General features: G+C 31.9%; 1 protein-coding gene across 1 annotated transcript in view; it reads right to left on the bottom strand.

Moving 5' to 3' along the window:
- Nucleotides 1–3884: 3884 nt before the first annotated feature.
- Nucleotides 3885–25804, bottom strand: part of LOC126886917 (polyribonucleotide nucleotidyltransferase 1, mitochondrial) — a 49573-nt gene continuing 27653 nt past the window's right edge. Inside the window, exons 6-9 of the mRNA XM_050654078.1 lie at nucleotides 22318–22505; nucleotides 17082–17205; nucleotides 13274–13507; nucleotides 3885–4138 (exon numbers count right to left, since the gene is read on the bottom strand). Of these exons, the coding sequence (XP_050510035.1) occupies nucleotides 4013–4138; nucleotides 13274–13507; nucleotides 17082–17205; nucleotides 22318–22505 (672 nt within the window). The 3' untranslated portion in view covers nucleotides 3885–4012. The remainder of the gene's footprint in view (nucleotides 4139–13273; nucleotides 13508–17081; nucleotides 17206–22317; nucleotides 22506–25804) is intronic.

The following is a 25804-nucleotide window of genomic DNA, read 5'->3' as shown; positions in this document are numbered from 1 at the left end:
TATACCTATCTACACCGAACCTCCCCATATTTTCTTTTCAAAACCTATAAAAACATACTACCTGGACCCAAAAGGAAACTTTCTAGAAACCATTAATGGAAGATGGCCTGAACACCAATACATATATACTGACGGATCCAAGTTGAATGGAAAAGTAGGCTGTGCTTTTTATGACGCAAACTCTTCCCAATATTACAAGTTCAAGCTACCAGATGAGTGTTCCATATATACCGCCGAAACAATTGCCATAGCAAATGCATTTAGATACGTCCAGTCGAGAAACGCACAAAATCATGTTATATTCACTGACAGTAAAAGTGCAGTTGACCGAATAACAAACTTGAAATCATCGAAAAACCTTACTAACATAGAGGCAGAAATGTTAAAACTGAACTTTGAAGCAACAAAACAAAGGAAAACAATAACTGTAGTGTGGATTAAAGGGCACTCAGGAATAAAAGGTAATGATGAAGTGGATACACTAGCCAAATCAGCCACTGACACAGGCTACCATCTAACCACCAATATTGTTCCATATACAGATCTTACCTCCAAGTTTACTTCACATTTAAAACAATTGTGGCAGCAAGAATATAATTCATCAGTCACAGGGCTTAACTATGTCGGCCACCAAAATAACATACCATTGAAAAGCTGGTTTCATGAATTAACAAAACGAAACTTCATTGTTACAATAAACAGAATAAGATCTAATCATGCTATGACTCCTTTGTACAAATATAAAATAGGACTGGATGAAAACCCATATTGTCCATGCGGAGAAGTTGATGATATGAACCATGTAATCCTAGAATGTTCAAGAAATAAGAAGAGCATTGAATCATTTTTCGAAGAAATGGTAAATCTCAAATTCTGTTTGCCAACCAGTCTAAATTGTATAATTTTTAGTAATAATATTAACTTATATCAATGTTTGTATAATCATTTAATTCGTTGCAAAATGAAATTGTAAAAAACTAACACCATTGTAAGCAATTCTGCGATACAAAATATTATTGTAAGTGTGTTCACGAAAAAATTAACATAAAAAAAATAATTAAAAAAAAAGTTAAAAAAAAAAGTTAAAAAAAAAAGTAAAATAATGATAAACAAATAAAAAAAAACAAAAAAAAAACAATGAAAAAAAAAGGAAATAAAACTAAAAAGACTACATAAATAAAGCATTAAAAAAAAACAAAATATAATTAAAAAAAAATAAAAAAAAATATACATATAAAAAACTGCACTAAACAGAAACACACACATTTTACTAACATAATAACATTTATCCTAGGGTGTGAGAATTTGAAAAATCAATTTATTTATATTGGATCAAAAAAAAATGCTCCCTTTATATTTCATAAATAAAAAATAAGTCTGGCTAATTGGTTCATGCCAAAGCCAATTATAAAAAAAAATAAAAAAAAACACAATAATACAAAATATAGACATAAAAATATTTTAAATAGGACAAATTATATGATATTCCACGTATATAGTCGTATATTAATTTATGCTGAAAAAATATTTATTACCAATCTAAAATATGTTTGAACTTCGGAATTAATAAGAAAAATAACGGCGAAAATTTATTTCCGCTCTAAAACAAGAAGAAAGTTTAAATGAACTAAAAATTGAACAGTACATAAGTGGCAAACAACCTCAAAATGGTCATAGAATTAGAAGATATAGAGATAATGTTGATAGGTTATTGCGTTTAATAAACAATTATGAACCACAAAAATATCTGTGATTATGCAGCACGTAAATCGTTCAGCTGGACATAGGGAATATACATGTATTGAAAGAATTGCGGCAACTGCGCTAACCTGTGTTAATTGAAGTTTCTGTTTGAGTACGAGTTTTTGGTGCAATAGAGCTGTTAGAGCAAATATAATGAGTGAGTTTTGAAGCAAGGCACAAGTTTAGAATTAATGAGTTAATACTTTTTAAAATATTTTTTATTTGAAAACTAATTTCAAAACTAACCAGTCTTTCCATTCCCTTAGGAGAAAAATATTTAGCTACCTACTACATTCTCATCTTTTGACGTTTATTTGTGTCAGTCGAAATGATTAGTCAATTTTGAGGTTAATACCTCTTAATACTTAACAACCATATTGTCATCGAGAGAGTTCAGTTGCCACAATTATCTCAATATAATACAATGTATGCATTTATGTATCTAAATATATATATTGTATGTTCCCTAGGTCCAGCTGAACGATTAATGTACTGTGTACGTGGAATATCACATAATTTGTCTTATTAAATGTATCTTTCTTATGTACCTACAAATTTTGCATTATTGTGAAAAAATTTTTGGAAATACTAAATGGCATTGGGAAGAGTATACTTTAACTGGTTGGAGTCTACTTTTACTAGTAAATGTTGAATAAAAATCTTCATTTTAAATTTATAATCAACTTTTACTAAAACCAGCCGTTTGAGTCGACTCGAACTAGGAAAAGTCAACTCCAACTGGATAATCAACTTGAACTGTAACATATACACTTTAAAGTTTATTTTTTATTTCGCACAAGTACACTTTTTAACTTCAACGATTATCGATAACGATAGGTCTTTTAAAAATAGGTGTTTTTATTGTGATAGGATTCGATTCCGAAATTACCTTATCGCCAACACACCGGTCGCACAAGCTCTCGCTTCGCCTGCCAATCTCGAATTCCAAGTACAATTTATGGTGATAAATAAAAATATTAGCATAGTCAAAACCCCGAGTAAAAACTGCTTTGTCTTTGTCATTAAATTATGATAATTTTATTACTAGTAGACTAAATAAACGGCGATACGAAATTAATGATCAAAGTTATGCCTTTACAATAACACATTATTAGAAAAATAAGGTTTCTTTAAAATTAAATAGGATGTCACAAATAATGATGGCGTATTCCCCTTTCTATAGGTATAAAAATTTTATATAATAATTATTCCTTAAATCTACAGATTTTCAATGAAAAAATGATTCATTTTACTTAAAACCGTGATCGATAAAGATATCGTATTACCCTCAAATTCAACTTGTCGGCATATTAAATTTTTGTTTATGCTTAAAAATTAAAAACGAAATATGCAGATAGTGTTATTTTTTATGACTGATAAGTAGCGGAGGGATTATTAAATAACTCTGAGATTATTTTAAATATGTAGGTATTATGTGCAGAAATAAAATACTCAGTGAAAGATATCTTTTTATGCACCCGCTTATGATCAAATTCGATGTTTTCGAAAGTCATACCGCTACGAGTACTAGGGACGTGTAAGATATTTAAAACGTTACAAGTACGGAAATACCGATTTAAAGTTGCCTACTCAATTCAGTACAAGGATCAGATACATCAGTATTTTGTAATCAGTATTTGTATTCAGTACCACTGAGAACCGGTATCAAAAATAACCGTTACACGTCCGCACTGATTTTGCCCGTCTCTATTTCCAACACCGACAGCCAACGGTTGGGTTAGGTTGTGTTCAATATGTGGTCTGCTAGAAAAATAAATGCAAGGGTCACCCGTCCCGCCGGCGCAGGTTGTGTCTCGCTTAGGTTCAATTTGCGCCGGTCCTTTAAGCCGGCCACTCATGATATTGCCGTGTCGACCGACAAAATCGTCGACAATATCAATTCTGCAGTACTGCAGTATTTCACACAGTACCACAGTTTCTCTGTGGTAAAATTGTAACGATTTTGTTGGATTCAAACGATTCGTGGTCACACACGATCAACATTTTTGTCAATTATACGAATTCGACAAAATTGAACGACGCCGCAGTATCGTGAGTGGCCGGCTTTATATCCATTGTATGCAATGTTTCCAGTGTAAATAAACCGATATCTTATAAACTAAACTAGGATAAAAAAACAGTTTTATTTGTTAATTTTTTATATAAAATAGATACATAAAAACATATAAACTTTATTATTTATCTGGGCCAAATTTGAAACTGGGAACAACAAAATAGCCTATCAAATATTTCCAGCCGTTATATAACATTACCGTACAGCTGATTGAAGAACTTTTCTAGAAATTCTCATTAACCCAGATACGGGATCTCTTCCAAAATATTTAACTTGCAATTCCTGACCTACTTCTAGACCTAACGCTGATGGATGTGCAATCTGCAAAAAAAAAACAATAATTTTAACAACATATTAATATGTCAAGTCTACAATATACCAAATCCTAGAATTGTTGTCCAGAGTATCCCAGTTGCACAGAGAGTTGATTATTGTAGCCAATTGTCGTATCATTTTCAACTCGAATCAACCAAAATCTTATGTTCTGCACCGATTTTTGTTATACCGGGTGTCCACTTATATTTTCCCCATTTTAACTGCCTATAACTTCTAAACGACTCAAGATAGAAATATGCGGGTTTCTCTGAAATGTTTTATTTTAGTAAAAGTTTTGTTTGAATGGATTGCATTTTTTATATCGCTGTTAAATAAAAATGGCGGATTTTTAAAAAAACTTTATTGAAACACCCAGTATATTTTTTTGTAAATTGAAAGAACGGTCATTTACCTATCCAGCGTTATAAAGTTTTTTAAAATCGGTTGTCAAATGACTGAGCAATTAATTTTTAAAATGAAAGATGCAATGTGGAGATCACATAACATAATACCAATTTGCTTAGTTGTGTTATTTAGTAATGTGATATCCACGTTGCATCTCTCATTTTAAAAATTAATTACTCAGTTATTTGACAACCGATTTTAAAAAACTTTATATCGCTGGATAGGTTAATGACCGTTCTTTCAATTTACAAAAAAATATACTGGGTGTTTCAATAAAAAAAGTCAACAAAGTTTTTTCAAAAATCCTCCATTTTTTTCGTAATTGAAAGCGATATAAAAACCTCAATCCATTCAGACAAAACTTTTACTAAAATAAAACATTTCAGCGAAAGCCGCATATTTCTATCTTAAGCCGTTTAGAAGTTATAGGCAGTTAAAATGGAGGAAAATATAAGTGGACACCCAGTATAACGAATAAATTCATGCCAGAAAGCTAGAATATCCAGGCAACATAAAAGCCATAAACCCAGGCCACAGCAACCAAACTTAGAGTGGCCCAAAGAAGAATGGAACGGTCACTATGGACTGACTCTCATAGACAGGGTTAGAAACGAGGAAATCAGAAGGACAGGCGTCACAAATGTCATAGAGCGGGTAGCATGGCTGAAGTGGAATTGGGCGGGCCATGTAGCCAGAATGAAGGACGGGAGGTGGACCCAAAAAATTACAGTGTGGAGACCACTAGCAGACAAGAGTAGAGGTAGACCATCTACACGATGGACAGACGACGTCAAAAAGATTGCTGGGAATTGGTTAGAGGAAGCCCAAGACCGACAAAACTGGAATAAATTAGGGGAGGCCTATGTTCAAATTTGGATGCAGAAATAAATAAATGATAGCAACTTTAAAATGATTCCAGAAAATCCTAAATTTGATAATTTAAAGAGAAGGTATTTGTGATCAACCTTGTCAAACGCCTTAGAATAATCAGTATATATTACATCTATTGACCTTGTACATCCAAAACATCTGAAATATATTGAGTTATTACAGCTAAAGCGCTCGTTTCCTCGAAAGCGGCACCGACAAACTGCGACCGTAGCACTGCGATGAATTACGTCAGATTACGGTGAAAAATTCAAGGTTCTTCACTGCGGCAATGGAATGTGCAAACTCAGCAAGCGGTGGCTTCCAACGCATCCTTGGAAACCACCGCTATTATTTTGCATGGTACAGTTTTTTATGACGTAATTCATCGCATTGTTACGGTCGTAGTTTGTCGGCACCGCTTTCGAGGAAACCAACGCTTTAGTTTGATACAGTAGAGCGTTTATCTATAAAGCCATGTTGATAAGGTGATATGTGATATCCATCCCCTAACTGAAGGGTATAATATACGATTATATAGTTACTTCGAAAACCTTTGAAAACTTGGATAACAAAGATACCGGTCTGTAATTGGATACATCAGATTTCGTCCCGTTTTTGAATACAGGGCATACTTTTGCATTTTTCCACAGTTCGGGATAAGTTCCCATTTTATTGATAAGAAGGCTGGATGATGATAAATGCGCAATAAATAACCATATAACCTGTTTCAAACCATACTTCAAGGCATGATCACATGATACTATAAATAACTGTTATTTATAGTATCATGCTTCAAGGTAAGCTTTATGGATAGACTTAGGCAAATATGCAAAATGCATATTATGCATACAAGATGCAAAAATATCCAATTTTGCATATTTTTATATAAATATGCATAAAGTGCATATAATTTAAAATTTTGGTTGTATATATATTTTTATATTCTTGTAACAAATAGTTTGGAAATCTCAATATTTAATTTTGTTTTATAATCTCTTGATATTCAAATTTTTTTGTATCAGAACTAATAAAAGATAGCGGCTTATACATAATTTTGTCACGATTTGTCCTTGATACAAGGGTTCCAAAATCTGCCAGTTTATAGATAGATAGATAGATAGATAGATAGATAGATAGATAGATAGACATTTATTGTTTTTAAAAACTACAGTTTTATAACAATGAGTTTAGTAAGTACAGAATATAACTAACAACTAGTCTAGAACATAAATAACTATTAACAAATTTAAACAAAAGTTAAGCGCTATCACTAACTGAAATGGAGAACTTGGTTTTTTTAATAAACACCAATGAAGGAGAAACTGAAGTACAGAATATAACTAACAACTAGTCTAGAACATAAGTAACTATTAACAAATTTAAACAAAAGTTAATCGCTATTACTAACTGAAATGGAGACTTGTTTTCTTAAATAAACACCAATGAAGGAGAAACTGAAGCTTATTCATTTAAAACAAAAGATCTAAGTTTTATGATATTCCAAATATATATTGAAATTGCTTTCAGAGATATTATAGTTACATTATTAAGACAACCAATAAGGTCGGTGCAATTATTAAGGGGGGCCATATTAACCGGTTTCATTGAACTGTAAATGGGACATTCAAACAGTAAATGTTCAAGAGTTTCCAACTTGTTTGTGTTACAAATAGTACAGATTTCAGATGGTCGTATATGATATGTTATACCATTATAGGTGAATTTTAACACATGGCGATTAGATGTTCGAAGTTGCGCCATGGCACGAATGTATTTTATGGGAATTTGAAATTCCAGATATTTCTGTACTGAGGTATCTACGGATAAATGTTTGTAAATAGTTGAGAATGTTGACATGGAGACTGCTTGAATGTCTTCTTGATGAAGCATATCCATATACTTTTTTAACATGCTTTTCTTGTTTTTTAATAGCCAATCAGAGATGTTTTCATCCCAAGAAAATTCATAATCTAATATTTGAAAATATTGCTTAAACTGTGAAACCCAGTTGTATCTGTTCGTATTTATTGAATTATTTGCTGAAGAAATTTGAAGCTGACGCAGAAAACAAATAAGAGGAAGTCTTAAATCATGCATTTGCGATAGCTTGATAAGCCAATTTAAAGTTAGCTTGAAAATAGTAAAAGAAATTTTTACTCTTCCTGTCTCCAACCTAACAGCATAATCAGGTGTATTGATACTGAGATGTAAAAGTTTTTTAAAGAAAGTTATTTGTATTCTTTCTAACTGGTCAGCATATCTCATTCCCCAAACGGGCACACAGTTCATAACAAGGCTTTGAACTAGCGAATCGAAAAGTTGCACACGAGATGTCCAAGAATTCATTTTGGTTTTAGCCATTAAACCTATCACGTTACCAATTGCGTGTTTTGCTCTTTCCACTGTTGTATCGGCCATTGCTTTAAAAAGTGATGTTGTGGTTAGGGTGACTCCAAGATATACAAATTTGTTAACAACTTCTATTTTTTCATTCTTATATAGGAACTTAACGCCTTTATTGCCAATTTGACCGCTTCGGGCAAATGGAAGAATTTTGGTTTTGCCAACATTTACAGTTAGCTGGTTTTTGTCACTGTATTTTTCTAGATAACTTAAATTTTTACCGAGTTCAACTTCCGAGTCACAAAGAATGACCAAATCATCAGCATACAATAGCATTATTATTTGATTTTGGCTATCAATGGAGATACCTTGTGATCCTTGACTAATAAAAAACTGTTCTATATCCGCAATAAATAAACTAAATAATAGTGGACTCAAAGGTTCACCCTGTAAGACTCCTGTTGAAATATCAAATGGTCTTGTGTAGCCGTTTGGAGTTTTGATGTACATCCTAGCATTATCATAAATGTTTTTCAAAATGGCTATTATTTTAGAACTCACCCCAAGGCCAAATAGCTTTTGCCACAGCAAATGATGGATAATGGAGTCAAAAGCCCGCTTATAATCTACAAAGGCAGCGTACACTTTGCGTTTTTTCAGTCGTAGTTGCAGTTGTACAGCAGAAGTGAGGGTGAATACATTATCAATGCAACCCCTTGATCCCCTGAAACCCGACTGACATTCGGGAAGAACATTATTTACTTCAACCCAATCTCTGAGTCTGTTTAACAAAATATTAGTAAATATTTTTTCAACACAATTAAGTAAGGCAATACCTCTATAGTTTGCTGGATCATCTCTGTTGCCCTTTTTAAATATCATAGTAAAAATGACTTCACTCCAGTTATGCGGCGTAATGGTTGTTTCCAGTATTCTATTAAACATGCCCGTTAAATACAGTATCCAATTATTTGGAAGATTTTTAAAGAATTCATAAGAAATATGGTCAGTTCCAGGTGCTTTACGATTGGGACAGTTATTTAGGACTCTATATATTTCGTCACTGGTTATAATAGCGTCAAAAATGGGATGTCTTGCATCAAAAAAACGGGCATTATGATATAGTTTTGGGGGATATATATTCGAATAAAATTGCTCCCATACGTCTACATCGATAAAAGAAGTATTGTGATTTTTCCGAAATTTCCTAATCACTGACCAGAATGTTTTGGAGTCCCTGCTGTTTGCAAGTTGAGAATACAGGTTATGAAAATATATATGTTTTTTCTTTTTAATTATTTGTCTATAGGCTTTTTTTGATGTCAAAAAATTTGTTTTATAGGGGTCGCGGAAGTTATTTGATTTAGCTGTTTTGAGGCTTTGTTTCATGTTGTTTTTAGCTGAGGTACATTCATGATCAAACCATGGAGGACTTTGCCTGATACACGACGGGAAAGATTTTTCTTTACAAAGTTGTAATTGCGAAGCAGTTTCTTTAATTGCTGACATTAGATTATTGTATAGTTCCTGTGCATCAATATTTATAGAAAGAGACGTTTTATTCGAATGTTGCATAGAAATTTTATAGAAAAAGGCAAGGTCAGTATTCCATTGATATATAGTTTTTTTTTGTATAGGAAGTGCTTTTTTGAAACGACTTTCTCGAAAAAAGTCGGAAACGCAAGTTACCAGTATACCAAAGTGGTCAGAAGGGCTGTTATGGTTCATTACACATAAATCTTGGATAATAGGTATTGCACTGTTCTGGATAAATGCTAAGTCAATTACACTATTTCCAGCTTTGCTAATGTGAGTAAATTGTGCCGGTGTATCAGACTCAGTCCTCCCATTAAGTAGACAGAAAGAGTTGGTGTTCATGAAGTCAATAATATGGCGCCCCTTAGTATTTAAAACCATGTCATTGCTTAGACGATACTCCGATAGATTTGTGCCCTCCAGCATCTCTGGCGGAACTTCTCCAATATCTGATATTCTACTGTTAAAGTCACCGCCAATTAGAAGCGGAACATCGAAATGGTTTTCTAGAATTTCCGACAGAGATACTTGAAAAAGTTCTAGAATATACACAATATCTAAGGACGGTTTAAAATATACTGTGCAAATAATAATAGACTCTTCCGAAGGAGAAACCAGTCTGCAAAATAGCCACCACGGTGTTTTTTCTAAAATTACACAGTTGTATACATTTTTATAAAATATGTAGATACCACCGCTTGCTCTGCCCACGGATTTCTCTTTCGAAGCAGGACTACTTATAACATTATAGGATGACAAAACAATTGACAAATTATTACACTCATTAAGTAGCCATGTTTCAGTAAGACATAAAACCGAAAAATCATCGTAATCTCTAACAAATTCATCCAGATTGGCAAATCCTTGACAGTTCCAAAATACTATTTTGAATGATTGCTATTCAGGTACAGATGAGTTTGCCCCACATAAAGCAGGCTTTGAAGTCTTGAGTCCCTTTTCACGTCTAGGTGATTCCTGTTCCTCTCTATCACGTTTGGTTGTTCCTCTTGTAGTAATTCTAGGTATTTTGTTTATGTATCTAATCGTTAAATTTTTCTCCCCATTATCTATACGACTTTGTAGCTCTGTTCGTAATTCAGCTAGATATTTTGACTGGCAAGGTGTCAGATCTTGTTTTATGTATATGTTTGAGTTTGAGTTTTGATTCAGTTTAGATTTATTTTTAAGAACAAAAAGGGCATCTTCACTGGACATCATAGTAACTTTCAGCGGCCTTGGTTTCATATCTTGGCGAGGAAAGCCAAGCCGGCGATGCGAAGCTATTTGTTTGTTAAGAGCTACCTGATTTAATATTTGTTGTGCATTAACTTCATCGGATTCTGTATTTTCTGGAACACCCATGAGCAAAACATTTTTTTCCCCTTGTTTTCTATCAGCCAGCTCTATAAGGATATTTTCGGGAGGAGAGGATTCTATTTTCTGGATTTTAATTTTTAGCTGTTCGTTTTCTCTTCTTAGAACCGCTATTTCCGAGATGCAAGCGTCAATTTTTGTCGACTGAGAATTTACTAAATTATGTAAGTCAGACATTCGAGTGTTACATGTTGCGATAGCGTTACTTAAATTAGCAAGCTGAGCCATAATTGCGTTGAAGTGCATTGTGCTAGCATCTGCTTCTGTGGTACAATTTTGACACTTCCATGTCAACAAGGTTGCAGGTGAAAAATTTAAGGGTTGAGGTTGAGCACAAACACCGTGCCATGTTGTTTTGCATCCAGAACATTCCAGTTTGCTACCATCTGTCGGTGTTATAATTTTATGGCATGCCTGACAATTTAAATCCATTATAGTAATATTAACCGTACTATTAAAGGTACCACTAATTACTTAAGTTTTTGTCTAAGGCAATACTCAAGTTTCAATTAAGTAGATCGCTGAAATGTAGATTGTATTTCTTGTTTAAAAATTGGGTTTTTCTCCTTACAGGTGTGTTTATAGTAAAAACTATTCAACTGTTCTAAGGCAATATTCTGGTTTCGATTGAGTAGAACGTTAAAATGTAAATTGTATTTCTTTTTTAAAAATTAAGTTTTTCTACTTACAGTTGTGTTTACAATAAAAACTGTTTAACTTTTAACTTATATTGGTTAAATTCACAAGCCACTATTAAACGATGTTACCTCTACGGCTGCTAGAACTAAACTCCCCGTTTATATCACTAGGTAAAAATTTTTAGTTTGACGGTCCTTTTCACTTTTGTTGTAAAATAAGCCGTGAACACCTGTGTTCAGTGTCATTCATAAAATCAAAGTATAGTTTCGTTCAGAAAATTATTACCTAATTGGATTCCTCCAAATTATCATTGTTGGGCAATACATTTTTAATAAAATAATTTGAATCATTGTGTCAAAACGTTAAAAGTAATACATATTGGAAAGAAAACTTTCCAAACATTTTCCAACAACCATGGAAAAAACAGTGGTTACCAGGTTCTTTCTGAAGTGGTTCAAGTAGTAGCTTGGACATTTTCCGAACCACTTAATTGAGAGCCAACTATTATGGTGAATTTGAAAAATGCCCCAGTTACATCAGTTGATGTCCAAAAAAGTTTTTCTATGTACTCAAATAGAAGCCATATGTTTCTGTTAGAAAAAAAAAACAGCATTTGATAATTTTGTTGTTACCACAATTCGAAATAATATCATTTATTTGTTAAAATACTTACATATTTAATTACATAAGCTTAGTTTATAAAATACATACACATGTTAATTAATACAACATGTGAAGATATTTTAAGTATTTTTGTAAATTAAAAAATGTTGTAAATATTTTTTTATTACATGCAATTTTCTAGATAGACTTGGGTATTTTTGGGTAAAATACTGCATATTAATGAGCATATTTCATACCTTTTTATTTGCATATTTGCCTAAGTCTATTTATGGAACAAATGGGCCAGGGAGAACAACGATATCGTGGCTGCCACAGTCAGCGAAATGCGAAAATATTTCAACCCAAAAGTAGGCATTAAAGAGGAAAAATATTATTTAAACTGTTTAAAAAATGGCTTGCTCTTATTTTTCGATTGGACAGAAAAGGCGTATACACAATAGAGTAGCAGCCTCTTACATATATTTCTGGAAGATATAATGTCTGAGTACCTTTTTAATTTACTATTTGGATAAAATAATGACTCGATATACAGTTGAGTCCGCGAGTCTTTACCCGTGAGTCATTAATACCTGGCGAGATAAAACACATACTTTTTATCTAGCATCATTCTCTTCCATGCATGAAACTCATGACAAACCAGCTGCCGTTTGTTATTAAGTAACAACACATATGTTATTTTTATGAACCATCTAGACTCAGTGCATTGAAAAGAGATAGGTACAAAAAAAGACGATTCGGTATGTTTTCATATTTTAAGCACAATTTGTTTGACGTTTCTGATTTGTTTAATTTTGTGGCTGTCAGTCAGTTGAACTTTTTGCGGTTTTTGTCGAATTTTTGCGTTTTGAAGTTTCTTTATATTACACAAACAGTTGATTTCACAACTAATTTTATATTGGGCTTTGAAATTTTAAGGTAAATAATTATATTTAGGCAATTAATATTTAAAACATACAAAGCTAACGTCATTCACACAGTAAAGAAATGACTGTGTTTAGATTTCCGTCAAAGTGAATAAAATAACAAAAATAAAATATGTTATTGGATTTTTTTATAAATTGTTTATTTATTTATTAATCAATAATAATAAAAGAATTTATTAAGCTACTTCAAATGTAGCTTCAATTCTGCGCAAAAATTTTGAAGCAAAACTTACATTTGACATTCTATATATTTGATAACGTCAAATTTTATAATAAAACCCGTAATCGGAACAGTAGCCACTTTCTGTCAGTTGTTGTTGCGTGAATAGATTTCCGACTTATTTCGTATGCTTTAAGTGATGACGCACGGGTAAAGACTCGCGGACTCAACTGTACATTAAATCCCATACTTTCATTTATTACTCACTTTTCTTTGGTCCAATTGTGAATTATGTAATAGAGCTGGCGGCATTCCTGAGTATAAAGTAACCATAACTCCGATATCTCTAATTTCTACTATAGTTGCCTTGTATATGCCACCAAATTCTAAATCTGGAGCTCTTTCAGTCGTCAACAACTGTTGTATTATTTCATCCGCTTCATCCATGGCACTTTGACTAGGGGCAAATACTTCAAATGTGGTGTCGTCTACTTGAGATACCTGCAAAACGTGATGAAGTTATAAGTTCGCCAGAACATACTTTTGGACGACATATTAAAATCATATCGATAAAGCCTATTTTGCATATGCATTATAGAGTCATCCGTTAAAGTCAAATTTGAAACTCTTCACAATAATTGAATCGTTTATTGTTGAAAGGGACTAAGTGCTAATTTCTACTTTTAGAATTATAGTAAAAAACCCTTCCCTCTTTCTATATCCGCGTCATTTAGTGTTAAATGCAGTTTCGCAGTATAAACTAGATCCATGAAATGCATCAGTATTTGCTTCCTTTCAACACCAAATGACGCGGATATAGAAAGAGAGGAGGGTTTTTTACTATAACTTTAAAAGTAGAAATTGGCACTTAGTCCGTTTCAACAATTAAACGATTCAATTATTGAATTATGAATTTTCAAAATTGTCGCAGCAGTCTCAAAAGTTAAGAGCTTTAGCAAAATTGGAGGAAAATTGGTATACTGAATTCGCTCAGCCGAGATTCATTTTGACACATTCGGGATAGGAAACATACAATACAAAAATTTCTATCTCACGCTATTAACTGCTCAAATCAATTTAATCTTTCATTAAAAAAATTATTATTGGAAATAGTGAGAGTGTATACTAAACTCATAAAATTTTGTGGAATTTATTTCTACAAAATATTTTTATTTTTTACAATAAATAATTTTCTCATTTGTTATCAATACATTATAATGATGTAAATACATAATTGAAGAGCTTATTTCCAAAGTGTCTTAAATCCATGTAATAGTAAAACTCAGAAATTACAGATTTTCATACAAAAACATACAAATTATACAATTTTACAATTTTCATATGTACTTTTAAATGGTAAATAAGTCGTTTTTGTACATAAAACTTTATTCTAGACCTGAAGAAATCTATAAAGATTAAAAAAAAATTAAAAAAATCGAAATTTTGGATTTAAGACACTTTGGAACTAAGCTCTTCAATTATTGATTGGCGTAAGGTTTATGTTATTTATGTCTGTTTACTATTAATAATATTAGATATGAACCGGTATGTTTGGTTGTGTAGTAATAATTTCAAGTCACGTCTAGCAACCTAACTTCCCAAAAATAAATTACCAACGTCACTAGACAGTTGTGTCTCAGATTAGCGAATCAACTTTATTTAAGTGAAGTTGCACTGAATTAAATATCAGTAGAAGTTCAAATGATAATATATGCATAAAAGATATAAATACATAAGGGAAATATCAGGGGCGTGCAATGAAATTTTAAACAGGGGAAGCAATTTATACAAAAATTGTAAAAACACCTATTTATAATGTAATTCAATTCTTCTACCTGAACAAAAGTCTCGGTCATCAAATTTCTTAAACCTATTTTCCATTCGTTGGCATATTTGATCTAAAATCTGATAGTATTATAGACTGTAATAGTCGGCGGTAGCACTATTGGACATCTCCAACGTTATCAGTGCGTATGCGTTTCCTTTTAGGCTCAAAACTTCTTGCCATCATATTATTCCAACATTTTTCAAAGTCATCTCTCTCTTTTTGTTAATAACATCTTAAAATTCGCTAATTTTTTTACACAGAAACCAATCTCGTTTATCTTGCATTGCAATACATTAAATAAATTATCTGAGAATGTAAATATTTCTGAAAAAAGCAAAGTTAAAAAACTCCAAAAATCCTCTCGAGCTATTTATGGTTTCTGTATCCCACTTTTCACATTTACGCCATTCTCCAAAACCCTAATACATATATTTATATAAATATTTAGTATTTATACTATAAATAATTCTATTATATTTATATATATGTATAAATAATTAAATAAAATCAATCTTCATAATTCCACAAAATCAGTCGACGAAGCCCGTTATTGTCAAATGCTGGTAAATCTCATTTAAATTCACGAAAACAACTCCTTGTATGCAGTTGACAAAGTTGCTTATAAGCTACAGATATGCTCGAAATTTGAACTCGCCGCTCTGCGTGTAACCCGGTGAGATTTACATAGGCTGAGGAGAAGCAAATTTGAAATCAGATTATCTGCCGACATGACTCCGAATACCAGCGCAGAAATACGATCATGGCCTATGGGTCCGCGTACGGAACGAAAGCTAGAAATGCAGCATGCAGCGCTGCTTTTGGAGTATTTCATTGCTTTGTTATTTACTGTATGACAAAAATAGAGTAAAATACGTTTGTCTTTTCTTATTACTTACTGCTTGTATTACATAATTAAATATTCTCGTATGCAACTTAAAATCCTGCTTCTGCTTATGTGTTTCAATTTTTTTTAAATAATCTGTTACTCAGTTGGTACGGTATTACCTACGGAAACCAAGGGAAACAATGCTTCCATGGACCGCACGCCCCTGGGAAATATCCTGGTAATGTATTGATTGACCAAATTGATTATATTTTAAAGACATTGATGCAAGGCACTGTTCTAACATTTTAGATGTTAGGTCTTTCTGAGGAGCAAACATAAATTGTGATCAGTATTTATTTGGTTGTAATGCTTGAAAGAAAGAATATCCAATTAGAAAAAGGAAATAAAAAATAAATATTCACAAACTAAAAGATCCGAACCTAGCAAATGTAAGTAGAGAGCCAATAGAATATAAAATATCGACAGAAAACGTAGAAGAAGATATTAACCAACTTTTATGGATAAAAATATTAGTTATTTTATTGCAGAAATAGGTTGAAAAGTTGAATTTTGGGTAAAACCCGGACAGAAAAAAGGAGTCAGTGAGTTGATAGTAAGTGCGAGATGAAAAAAAAACATCAAAACGCAGCATCTGAAAGAACTCTTGAAGAAGGTTGCACAAGGAGAAAAAAAAAGAGTATAGACACCTCAGAAGAGCGGAAAAGCGTTTCCATTTACTTAACAAAAGGGAGTATAAACAGAAAACGTTAAATGGGATACAAAGTTTATTTTATAAAAATGAAGCAAGAAAATATTGCAAATCCCTAAATAGTAGCCGTCAAGAACTTAAACCAAGAATAAAAAGTTGTGGAGATATTAACGGTAAACTTCTACATAATACAAACTTAGTTATTAATAGATGGCCACAACACGTACACCCGGTGTACAATGAAAATTTACCTGTTTAGCAACAATATTATTACAGCGATATTGTTAAAGAATAAGGCTATAACATATTAAAAAATACTTAAATCGGACAACAGGTTTAGGAGATACGAGACATCAAAAATTACCCATTTTTTGGGGTGCCCGTTTTCTCTGACGCGCAGTGTAGTTTCATTCCTTTTTATCTTAAAACTTAAAACGTTTTCCATCTTTTGCGATATTTTGCCGGTTATTAGCGCACTCATCACTGTATAATATGACAGCGTAAAGAACGATTTTATCGATCGTAACGATTTTATTAGCAGTTGGAATGACTCATTAATTTCTGTTTGAATCTCTACAAAATTAAATGGGATCTATCTATCCTAAAGTGGTGTTGTCGTATAGCTAGTTGTATACAGTTGGACATTTATTATGCGAAAATATAATAGATTTTACATGGCCGCCAAATATATACTAAAAATAATGTTACATACATGCACACCTGTTTCAGCAAGTAACTTTTTTAAATTGACACCTCCTACTCCAACAAGCCTTGCTCTTTTATGAGCTTCTACTTCCAATTTCTTACTCACAGGCCAGTTTTCTTTCCTTTCTGTCCTAAAAATACATATATATATATATAAAAAATATTTTTTTAAAATGATATTGATTACAATGTTCTTAACAAAACAAGATACCGTTCCAAATGTTTTTCTTTGAAAACTATAGTTTCATACATATAGGGTGGAAGGCACTTATGGAATAAAATTATTTATGTGCTCGTTTAAAAAATAAATTAAAAACGCCGAGACCCGTCGATTTTTATAGGTATATAAATGTGCGCTTTTTAAACAAAATATTAAATTTACATATTCAAAAGGGTGATTCACGAAAAGGTAGCATAGTCCATAAGCTTTACTTTTAATGGAACACCCTGTATGTTTTTATATCTTTAAAAGATTCTTAACAACCTGATTTCAATTAACCATATCATGTACAGTCGGAAAAATGAAAGAATACCCTTGAACAATCACATCAATCACTTATTTTGTATTTGCTGTCTTTTTAAATAACTATTTTCAATGGGAAATAAGCCACAAGTTTACCAAAAACATGATTTTATTAACGTTTCGTTAATAAAATAACATTTAAAATCATAAATAACAAACGTTTGTTATAGAAAAAGATAGCAAATACAAAATAAGTGATTGATGTGATCGGTCATGGGTATTCTTTCATTTTTCCGACTGTATGGTATATTATGAATAATAAAATAATATTATGAATAATATAAGGGTGAAAATTTGAAATTATTTATGGAAATCACTTATGGAATACAATTGTTTTTATCATTATTTTAGAAAACTAAAAAACGCTAGGATAAGTCAACTTCTAAATTTAAATATGCACTGTTTAAACATAAATTTGAATATACAGGGTGATTCACGCAAGTCTAGCATACTGGATTATCTTTAATTCTGATAAAACACCCTAAATATTTTTATGATTTTAGAAGCTACTTCTTCTCATCTCAAAAAAGTCTATTATGTAAGGTCTATTATGAATAATACAACGTGAAAATTTGAAATTATGTATAATTTTCGTCAAAATATTAAATACACATTTTTAAATTAATAATTTATCACCCTTTAAAAGGGTATTAGTTTTTAAATTAGCTAAATAAAGACATCAATTTTCTAAACTAAGTATCAATATAGTTGACTGATAATCAATGTAATTTTTAAACTTTGAAATTTACTTGTACTTAAGAGGATCGGTACGTATTTTCGGCTGCAATGCTATTCAAATGGGGATTCATTTTTTTCGAATCCTGAGAAAGCTAATAAGTATTTTTGAAAAATTTAAACGCAGAATGAAAGATTACGTTATTAGCGAGGGCCGAAAGTCCCTGAGAACTTCTATAATGTTTATTTTAATAAGTTACAGGGGTGAAAAATTTAACTAAGATTTACTAAGAGAAAATTTAGTGTGATTTTTAATTTCAAATATCTCATTCAAAATAAACTTTTTATTTATTCTAAGGGACTTTCGGCCCTCGGTAATAATTTAGTCTTTCATTGTGCGTTTAAATTTTTCAAAAATATTTATTGGTTTTTTCAGGATTCGAAAAACATGAACACAATGCCGTGGTAATATTTTCCAAATCTATCTTTGTCTTACAACGCACTCAGCCGAATATAATCTTGTCAGCATATATTGTCAGTCATAGACACTGACAATCAGTGACAATTTTAAATAATTGACATTGCATCGTGAATATTTTGAGTTATTGATTAAATATTATTGATATATAGTGTATTTGATAAATAAGTGATTTAAGACGTGAACTTAATAAAAAGTTATTTATTGTGTATTATTTGTGGAAGATCCAAGCAGAGAATACATCAGGATAATATATTCTGTGATCCAAGTAATTTGTTGTTAAAGATGTTCAAAATTGTAATCGTTCCGTAATAATATTATTAAAAAATCACTTTTCCTCTTTTCTCGATTGAGTATTAGTTTTTGTTGTACAAATAAATTATTACAATCACTGAATACATAGTTAGTGAAAAAATTATCACATTTATTAACTGAATTAATAATTTGCAATTATAAAAATAACAGTTATCCAAGAACATTCAAAAGCCATCTCTTTAAATTAATGATGACATTTTCAAGTAGAATGACATTCTAGTAATGTTTACATATCCATGCCAGTGTGAATTTTACTACACGTAATTTGCCGTGTAAAGACAGAAAAAGTAGGGATACACGTAAAATATTTGCGAATTATGTACCCATAGCCTTAACTACATTGATTATCAGTCGTAACCAAAAACTGACTACCTTGGCATGTCATCCTTGTCACTTTAGATCTTTACTTCCTGATTTATTTCATTCGGTCTGTGTCACTCGTCTTGACAAGTACCCCATCAGTTTTTCGAGCAGGGAAGCCATGATGATTTTAAGTACTAATATTAAAATCTGTTAACATCGACATTGTGTCGCATTACAAAAGTATATTGTAATCAATAACTATGTAATTTTAAAGACTATAATATATCAACTAGTGGGCTAGTTTCATTTACTACCTACCACAAAATGTAAGTATTTACCACATTTGCTTTTTTTAAGTCATAATTTTACCTTTTGAATTCCTACCACAAAATGTAAGTATTTACCACATTTGCTTTTTTTAACAGTCATAATTTTACCTTTTGAATTCAATTTAACATACAGCAGAATAGAAGATATAATACAGCAGAATAGCCATAAAAAAGCTAAAAAATGAACAAAAGAAAAGGATATATCAAGAAGAAACTGATAGGAGTTCAAAATGGAGGAGAGTAAGAAAATAGAAATGGATATGGAGGAAAAATGGGAAAAATTTACAGAATAATGAAGAAAGCAGAAGAGATATGAGAAAATCTAACAGTCAGAAAATTAAACAAAAAGACGGAATTAATTATTTAATTCCGTCTACAGATATACAGGAAGAAGTGAGCAAAAAGAAAAAGGCATGGAAAAAATACAATAGTACAAGAGAGGAACAAGATAAAAAGAATACCAAAAACACACAAACATAGTGAAAGAACTAGTTAGAAAAGGAAAGAGAGTTGGAAGATGTTCGGTGAATCACTAAACCAAAATTACAGAGACAACAACAGATGCTTCTGGAATAAAGTAAGGAGCCTAAGAGGAAAGAAAAGAAAAGAACTCAAAGGAGTAAAAGACAAACACAACAAACTAAAGACAAATACAACAGAGATACTAGAGGTATGTAGAGGATATTATGAAGAGAAATATATGGGCGAGGAAAGAGAAGAAATAGAGACAGAGGGAACCATAGAACAGACAGCAGCAGACGAAAATCAAATGGAAGAAATAAGTACAGAAGAATTGGCAGAAGCGATAAGTAGAATAAAAATAGGAAAAGCGAGCGGAGCAGATAAAATTGATCCCGAAATGATAAAATAGATAGGGAAAGAAGGAAAGAAGTGGTTGCTGGAAATAATGAGAGAAGCATGGAGAACAAACAAAATGCCGAGAGAATGAGAAGAAAACTTAGTGATCCCAATTCACAAGAAAGGAGAAGAATCCACCTGTGGAAACTATAGAGATATATGCCTCTCATCAGTAGTGTTCAAGCTCTATACGAGAATAATAGAAAGAAGATTAAGAACAGAGGTAGAAGAAAAACTTGAAGACGAACAAACAGCATTCGAAATATAATAGAAAAAAATAATGATCGGGGAACAAACATATATATGACCTACATAGACCTTAAAGCAGCGTTCGGCTCAGTAGACCGGAAAGTATTGTGGAATACTATGGAGGAGCTGGGAATAACGAGGAAACTATTAGAGATAATTAAAAGTACGTACAGCAGAGTGGTGGGAAAAGTACAAATGGGAGGTAGCAGATCACTAGAATTTAGGATGAACAAGGGGATAAAACAGGGAGTTAGCCTAAGCCCAATCCTATTCGTCATAATTATGGATAAATTATTTAAAAATGTAAAAAGAATAACAAACTACTTAAAAACAATTAATAATAGGCTACACGCACCTAACACCAGTTATGATAGAAGGATTACTGTATGCGGACGACGTCTCTTAGCAGACAACCCGAGAAATATGCAGCGACTAACTGATGTATGGACTGAGGAAATAGAGAAAATGAAATTAGAAATGAACATCAGCAAATGCAAGACGATGAAAATAGGTCAGCAGGAGATTGAAGGCCGAACACGAGTGTTCTGTAAAGGACAAGAATTGGAAAGGGTGACGGCCTACGAGTACCTGGGCACGATAATATCGAATGACGGAAAGCTAGACCTAGAAATTGCAAATAGGACAAAGAAAGCTACGAAAATATATTATGCGATTAATAATACGATACTGGGAAAACGGGAAATCAGCTAGGAAACAAAAATACATGTATATAATGCAATCACAGTACCAACTCTTCTATATGCAAGCGAGACATGGGTCACAAATAAAAGACATGAAAGTGCCATAAATGCAGCAGAAATGAAGCAGCTGAGAAAAATATCTGGAATGACGAAGATGGACAGGGAAAGGAAAGAAAACATCAGAAACGTGCTAAGTCAGGAACCAATAGAGAAAAAAATTGAAAAAAGAAAACTGAATTGGTTTGGACATATAACTAGGATGAACGAGAACAGACTAGTAAAGAAGGTGACAGATGCCAAAAGACAGGGGAAAAGAAGAAGGGGCAGACCTAGAAAGGGGTGAATGGAGCAGATCAAGGAAATCGGGACAAAGAGAGAGAAAACAGTGCAACAGATGAAGGAAATGGCAGGAGACCGGAAGGCGTGGGAGAAATGGGTAAAAGATGGATAGGTGATACCAAAGTCCGACGCTCTTATAGGGCATAAGGACAACGAGAAGAAGAAGAAGAATTAAATTTAACGTAGAAATACGTCATTCTAGGTCACTGAAAATGGTCTGACTAGATCGAAAACGTTCTGATGTTTTTCTATAATCCATTTGGATGACTTTTTTTAAAAGTTTTTAATAAATTTTATACCAATATACAAACCGAAGTTTTTTACTTCTATGTAAGTTTTTTAACTATGGTATACAGCCAATCACTGGGACTTTTCTTTAATTTATAAATAACTTTGTTAAAGTTGCTTCACGTCTTTTGCATTTTAATAGTAATGAAAAATCTGTAAATTTTTAGAAAGTTTAAAGTACCCACCTTGGGTTTTCTATGCAATTGTGCATAATTTGGAGGATTTTGTGTTTGGCATCTACAGCACTTTGTAATGACTCCATAACGATTTTCAAAGGTAATCCGGGAATTTTAATATCAGCCTGCAATGCGGTTATGCCTTTCTTATTACCAGCAATTTTAAAATCCATATCACCCATATAATCTTCGATGCCCTAAAACAATTATTTAAGTTGAACTAAATTATCGTGTATATTATGATAGTTAGCAATCGGTTTCAATCGGAAAGACCACTCGCATAGTAGCAAGATAATGCGGCTGCAGTAGCAATTGAAGAATCTGGAAAGAACAGTTCTAGGCCACAGCGTATAAACCTGGATATTAATATATCATTATAAAACACCCGTTTAGAATGCCAACACTCGTTGATATTCTGACAGATTGAAATTATGGCATACACTGATGACCTGAACCACTATAAACGAGTCAGGAATGAAACGAATACTTTAGTCAAAAATAAAAAGGAACCACTGGCAGAGCTTCTCACAACAGCTGGAACATGACTCCTACGGAACACAAAAAAAAAGTATGGAGAATGATCAGAGGACAAAGAAAAGAGATGAACGAACTAATAAAAACGAAACATATTCAGAAGGAACCATGGGATTACTACTTCTGATATCTATTTGCTAAAGGTGACTATAATGAACCACCATCACCTGAAGTTACCACAAACGAAGAAATAAACATCGAGAAGTGAGAGGTAATGAAAGCATTAAGGAAATAGTCCAAGTAATGAAGCTTAAAATAGGATAAAACCTCGCAATTTTTACAGAATGGATCCATTTGCTTGAAAATTTGAGAATAAGTAGTGGATAGCCCAAGGATCAAAATCTATATGATGCGGAAAGGCGCTTTGACCATGGGGGTGGTTGCCACCCCATCACGGGGGTGGAAATTTTTTATTATATTTTGACCGCAAAAGTTGGTAAAAACATTCATTCTAAGCAAAAAACGTTCTATACATTTTATTCATAAAATTAATAGTTTTCAATTTATTCGCTATCGAAAGTGTTAGTTTTATATTGAAAAAATTAATGTTTTTAATCAGTTTTCTGCTATGTACCGAATATAAGTCTTAATAGTGCAACACACTTTGTAGATGTACATAGCATGTATGTACATGTACATACATACGTTATGTACATATATTATGTATATGGTTTTATTTCTTTTTATGTCCAATAATACAGTACCTAGTGTAACTACTACCTACTTATTTTATTAAAACACCAAATTACAATAATATGTGCATGCATACATACACAAATATGTATGAAATGTATGCAATATGTAGATAGAGGTACATAAATTTTCTTATTAACATACATACAACAGACTTACTTTTTTTCTGTAAAAATAATCGGTAATCTGAGACTATTTTTTTTGTTACATAAAATATTAGTCATTTGTTGCTCTAAAATATAATAAATAAAAAATTGACATTGGTTTTACCCTCCAGAAACCTTCTTATAATACATATTATAAAGCAGTTATTATATTTTACAAGCGGTTATGACTTCTAACTGTTTCTAAAAATCTAAACAGACAACGACGTGGGTGGTAGGTGAGCAATAAGAATATTTACACAAATGAAAAGCAGGTACATACCTACTTTATGATCGGTAAATGTTTGGCGGAAGGTAGAATTGGTGCCCATAATAAAGTAATAAAATATATTATCGACAGGTCCTATACTCCAGAAAACATATAAATTTGTGGGAAATTGTACATAAAAAGTTTTTGGTATTAACTTAAAATTATTCGATAAAGCGGTATTCTTTTACTAAAACGTATTCCTATAAGCGGTTAAAATTAAGGAGTTAATGGAAATCTTTCGGGACCTCAAAATTATATTCCTTAAACCGGGATATTCCTATAAGCGGTACTCTAATAAGCGGGTTCGACTGTATACGCAATTAAATGTTAGCTCTTCTTCGTCAAATGCTAAATATTGTAGTTTCAAAGTGAAAAGACGGGAAAACTATGCATTTTCGGGGATAATTTGTTGAAATTAATTTAAAGTATTTAAACATATCTATCCGCAGAAATAAAAAAAGTCTCTAGCTCAAAAATTAAGTGACTTATAATGAAAAGAATGTCAGTCCCTATTTTTCAGCGAAAAAGTGATCGGAATCAACCCCATAATCACCACTATAATTAAAATTAGTAATTTACCTTATTTTGTCTTCTTTATTTATGTATTATTAATAGATTCTAGAAGTATGACCGGCTTAGAATTATTAGTTTGAAAAAGAATGGAGTTAAAAGCGAATAACGAATTTTTGTAGTTTGGTAAAAAATTCCCTTTTCTTCCGAATAGAAAGATTAGCATCAAAGACACGAAAAGATGTTTCAATATCAAATTGTAGCTTATTTAATTCCCAAGAACTTGGCTTGCAAAAATTTTTTCTGCGGCAAAAATTGAGTGAGCTATTGATAGTTATAACTTGTAATAACATGCAAAAACCACCTTTACCAACCCTTTCAAAGTCACCTCTTTTTGCGACTGAGGATATTAAATGGATTTAATATCAATAGCCTTGTAGATCTTGTAAAAACCTACAAAATTCTGTTTTACCAAACTTTCTAAGATAAAAAATAAAAAAGTTACGGTTAAAAAATCAATATATTTTTTGAACAAAAAAAAAGGAGAAATCCAATTGGAAGCATAATAATGTAAGTTAGCGGTATTTTTAGTTGTTGGCCTTATTCTTTCTTCTTTATTTATGTATTATTAATAGATCCTAGAAGTTTGACTGGCTTAGAATGATTAGTTTTTAAAAAAACTGGAGTTAAAAGCGAATAACGAATTATTGTAGTTTGGTAAAAAATGCCAATTTCTTCAGAATAGAAAGATTAGCATCAGAGATACAAAAAAGTGTTTAAATATTAAATTGTAGGTTACTTAATTTCCAAGAATTTGGTTTAAAAAAATGTTTACTACGGTAAAAATTGAGTGAATCGTAAATGAGTAAGTAATCGAAAAACATTGAATTTTTCGATATAAAACTAACACTTTCGATAGCGAATAAATCGAAAATTATTAATTTTAGCAAAAAAATGTAAGAACATTTTTTGCTTAAAATGAATGTTTTTATAAACTTTGCGGTCAAAATATAATAAAAAATTTCCACCCCCGAGATGGGATAGCAACCACCCCCATGGTAAAAGCGCCTTTCGGCATCATATAGATTTTGATCCTTGGACTATACACTACTTATTCTCAAATTTTCAAGCAAATCGATCCATTCTGTAAAAATTGCGAGGTGAAAAACTTCGGTTCCTGGACTAAAATTAAAAAATAGAAAATCACGAGGAGAGGACAGAATATCGAACGAACTCCTAAAGTACGAAGGACAAGATCTGACCAAACAACTATTAAAAATAATCCAAAAAAATAATAGAACAAAACAGAATACCACAAGAATGGAGATCAAGCATCCTGATACTT

Source organism: Diabrotica virgifera, chromosome 6 (assembly GCF_917563875.1).
Source record: "Diabrotica virgifera virgifera chromosome 6, PGI_DIABVI_V3a".
Lineage (NCBI taxonomy): Eukaryota > Metazoa > Arthropoda > Insecta > Coleoptera > Chrysomelidae > Diabrotica > Diabrotica virgifera.
The sequence above is the reverse complement of the archived record's forward strand: the minus strand, read 5'-3'. Positions and strand labels throughout refer to the sequence as shown.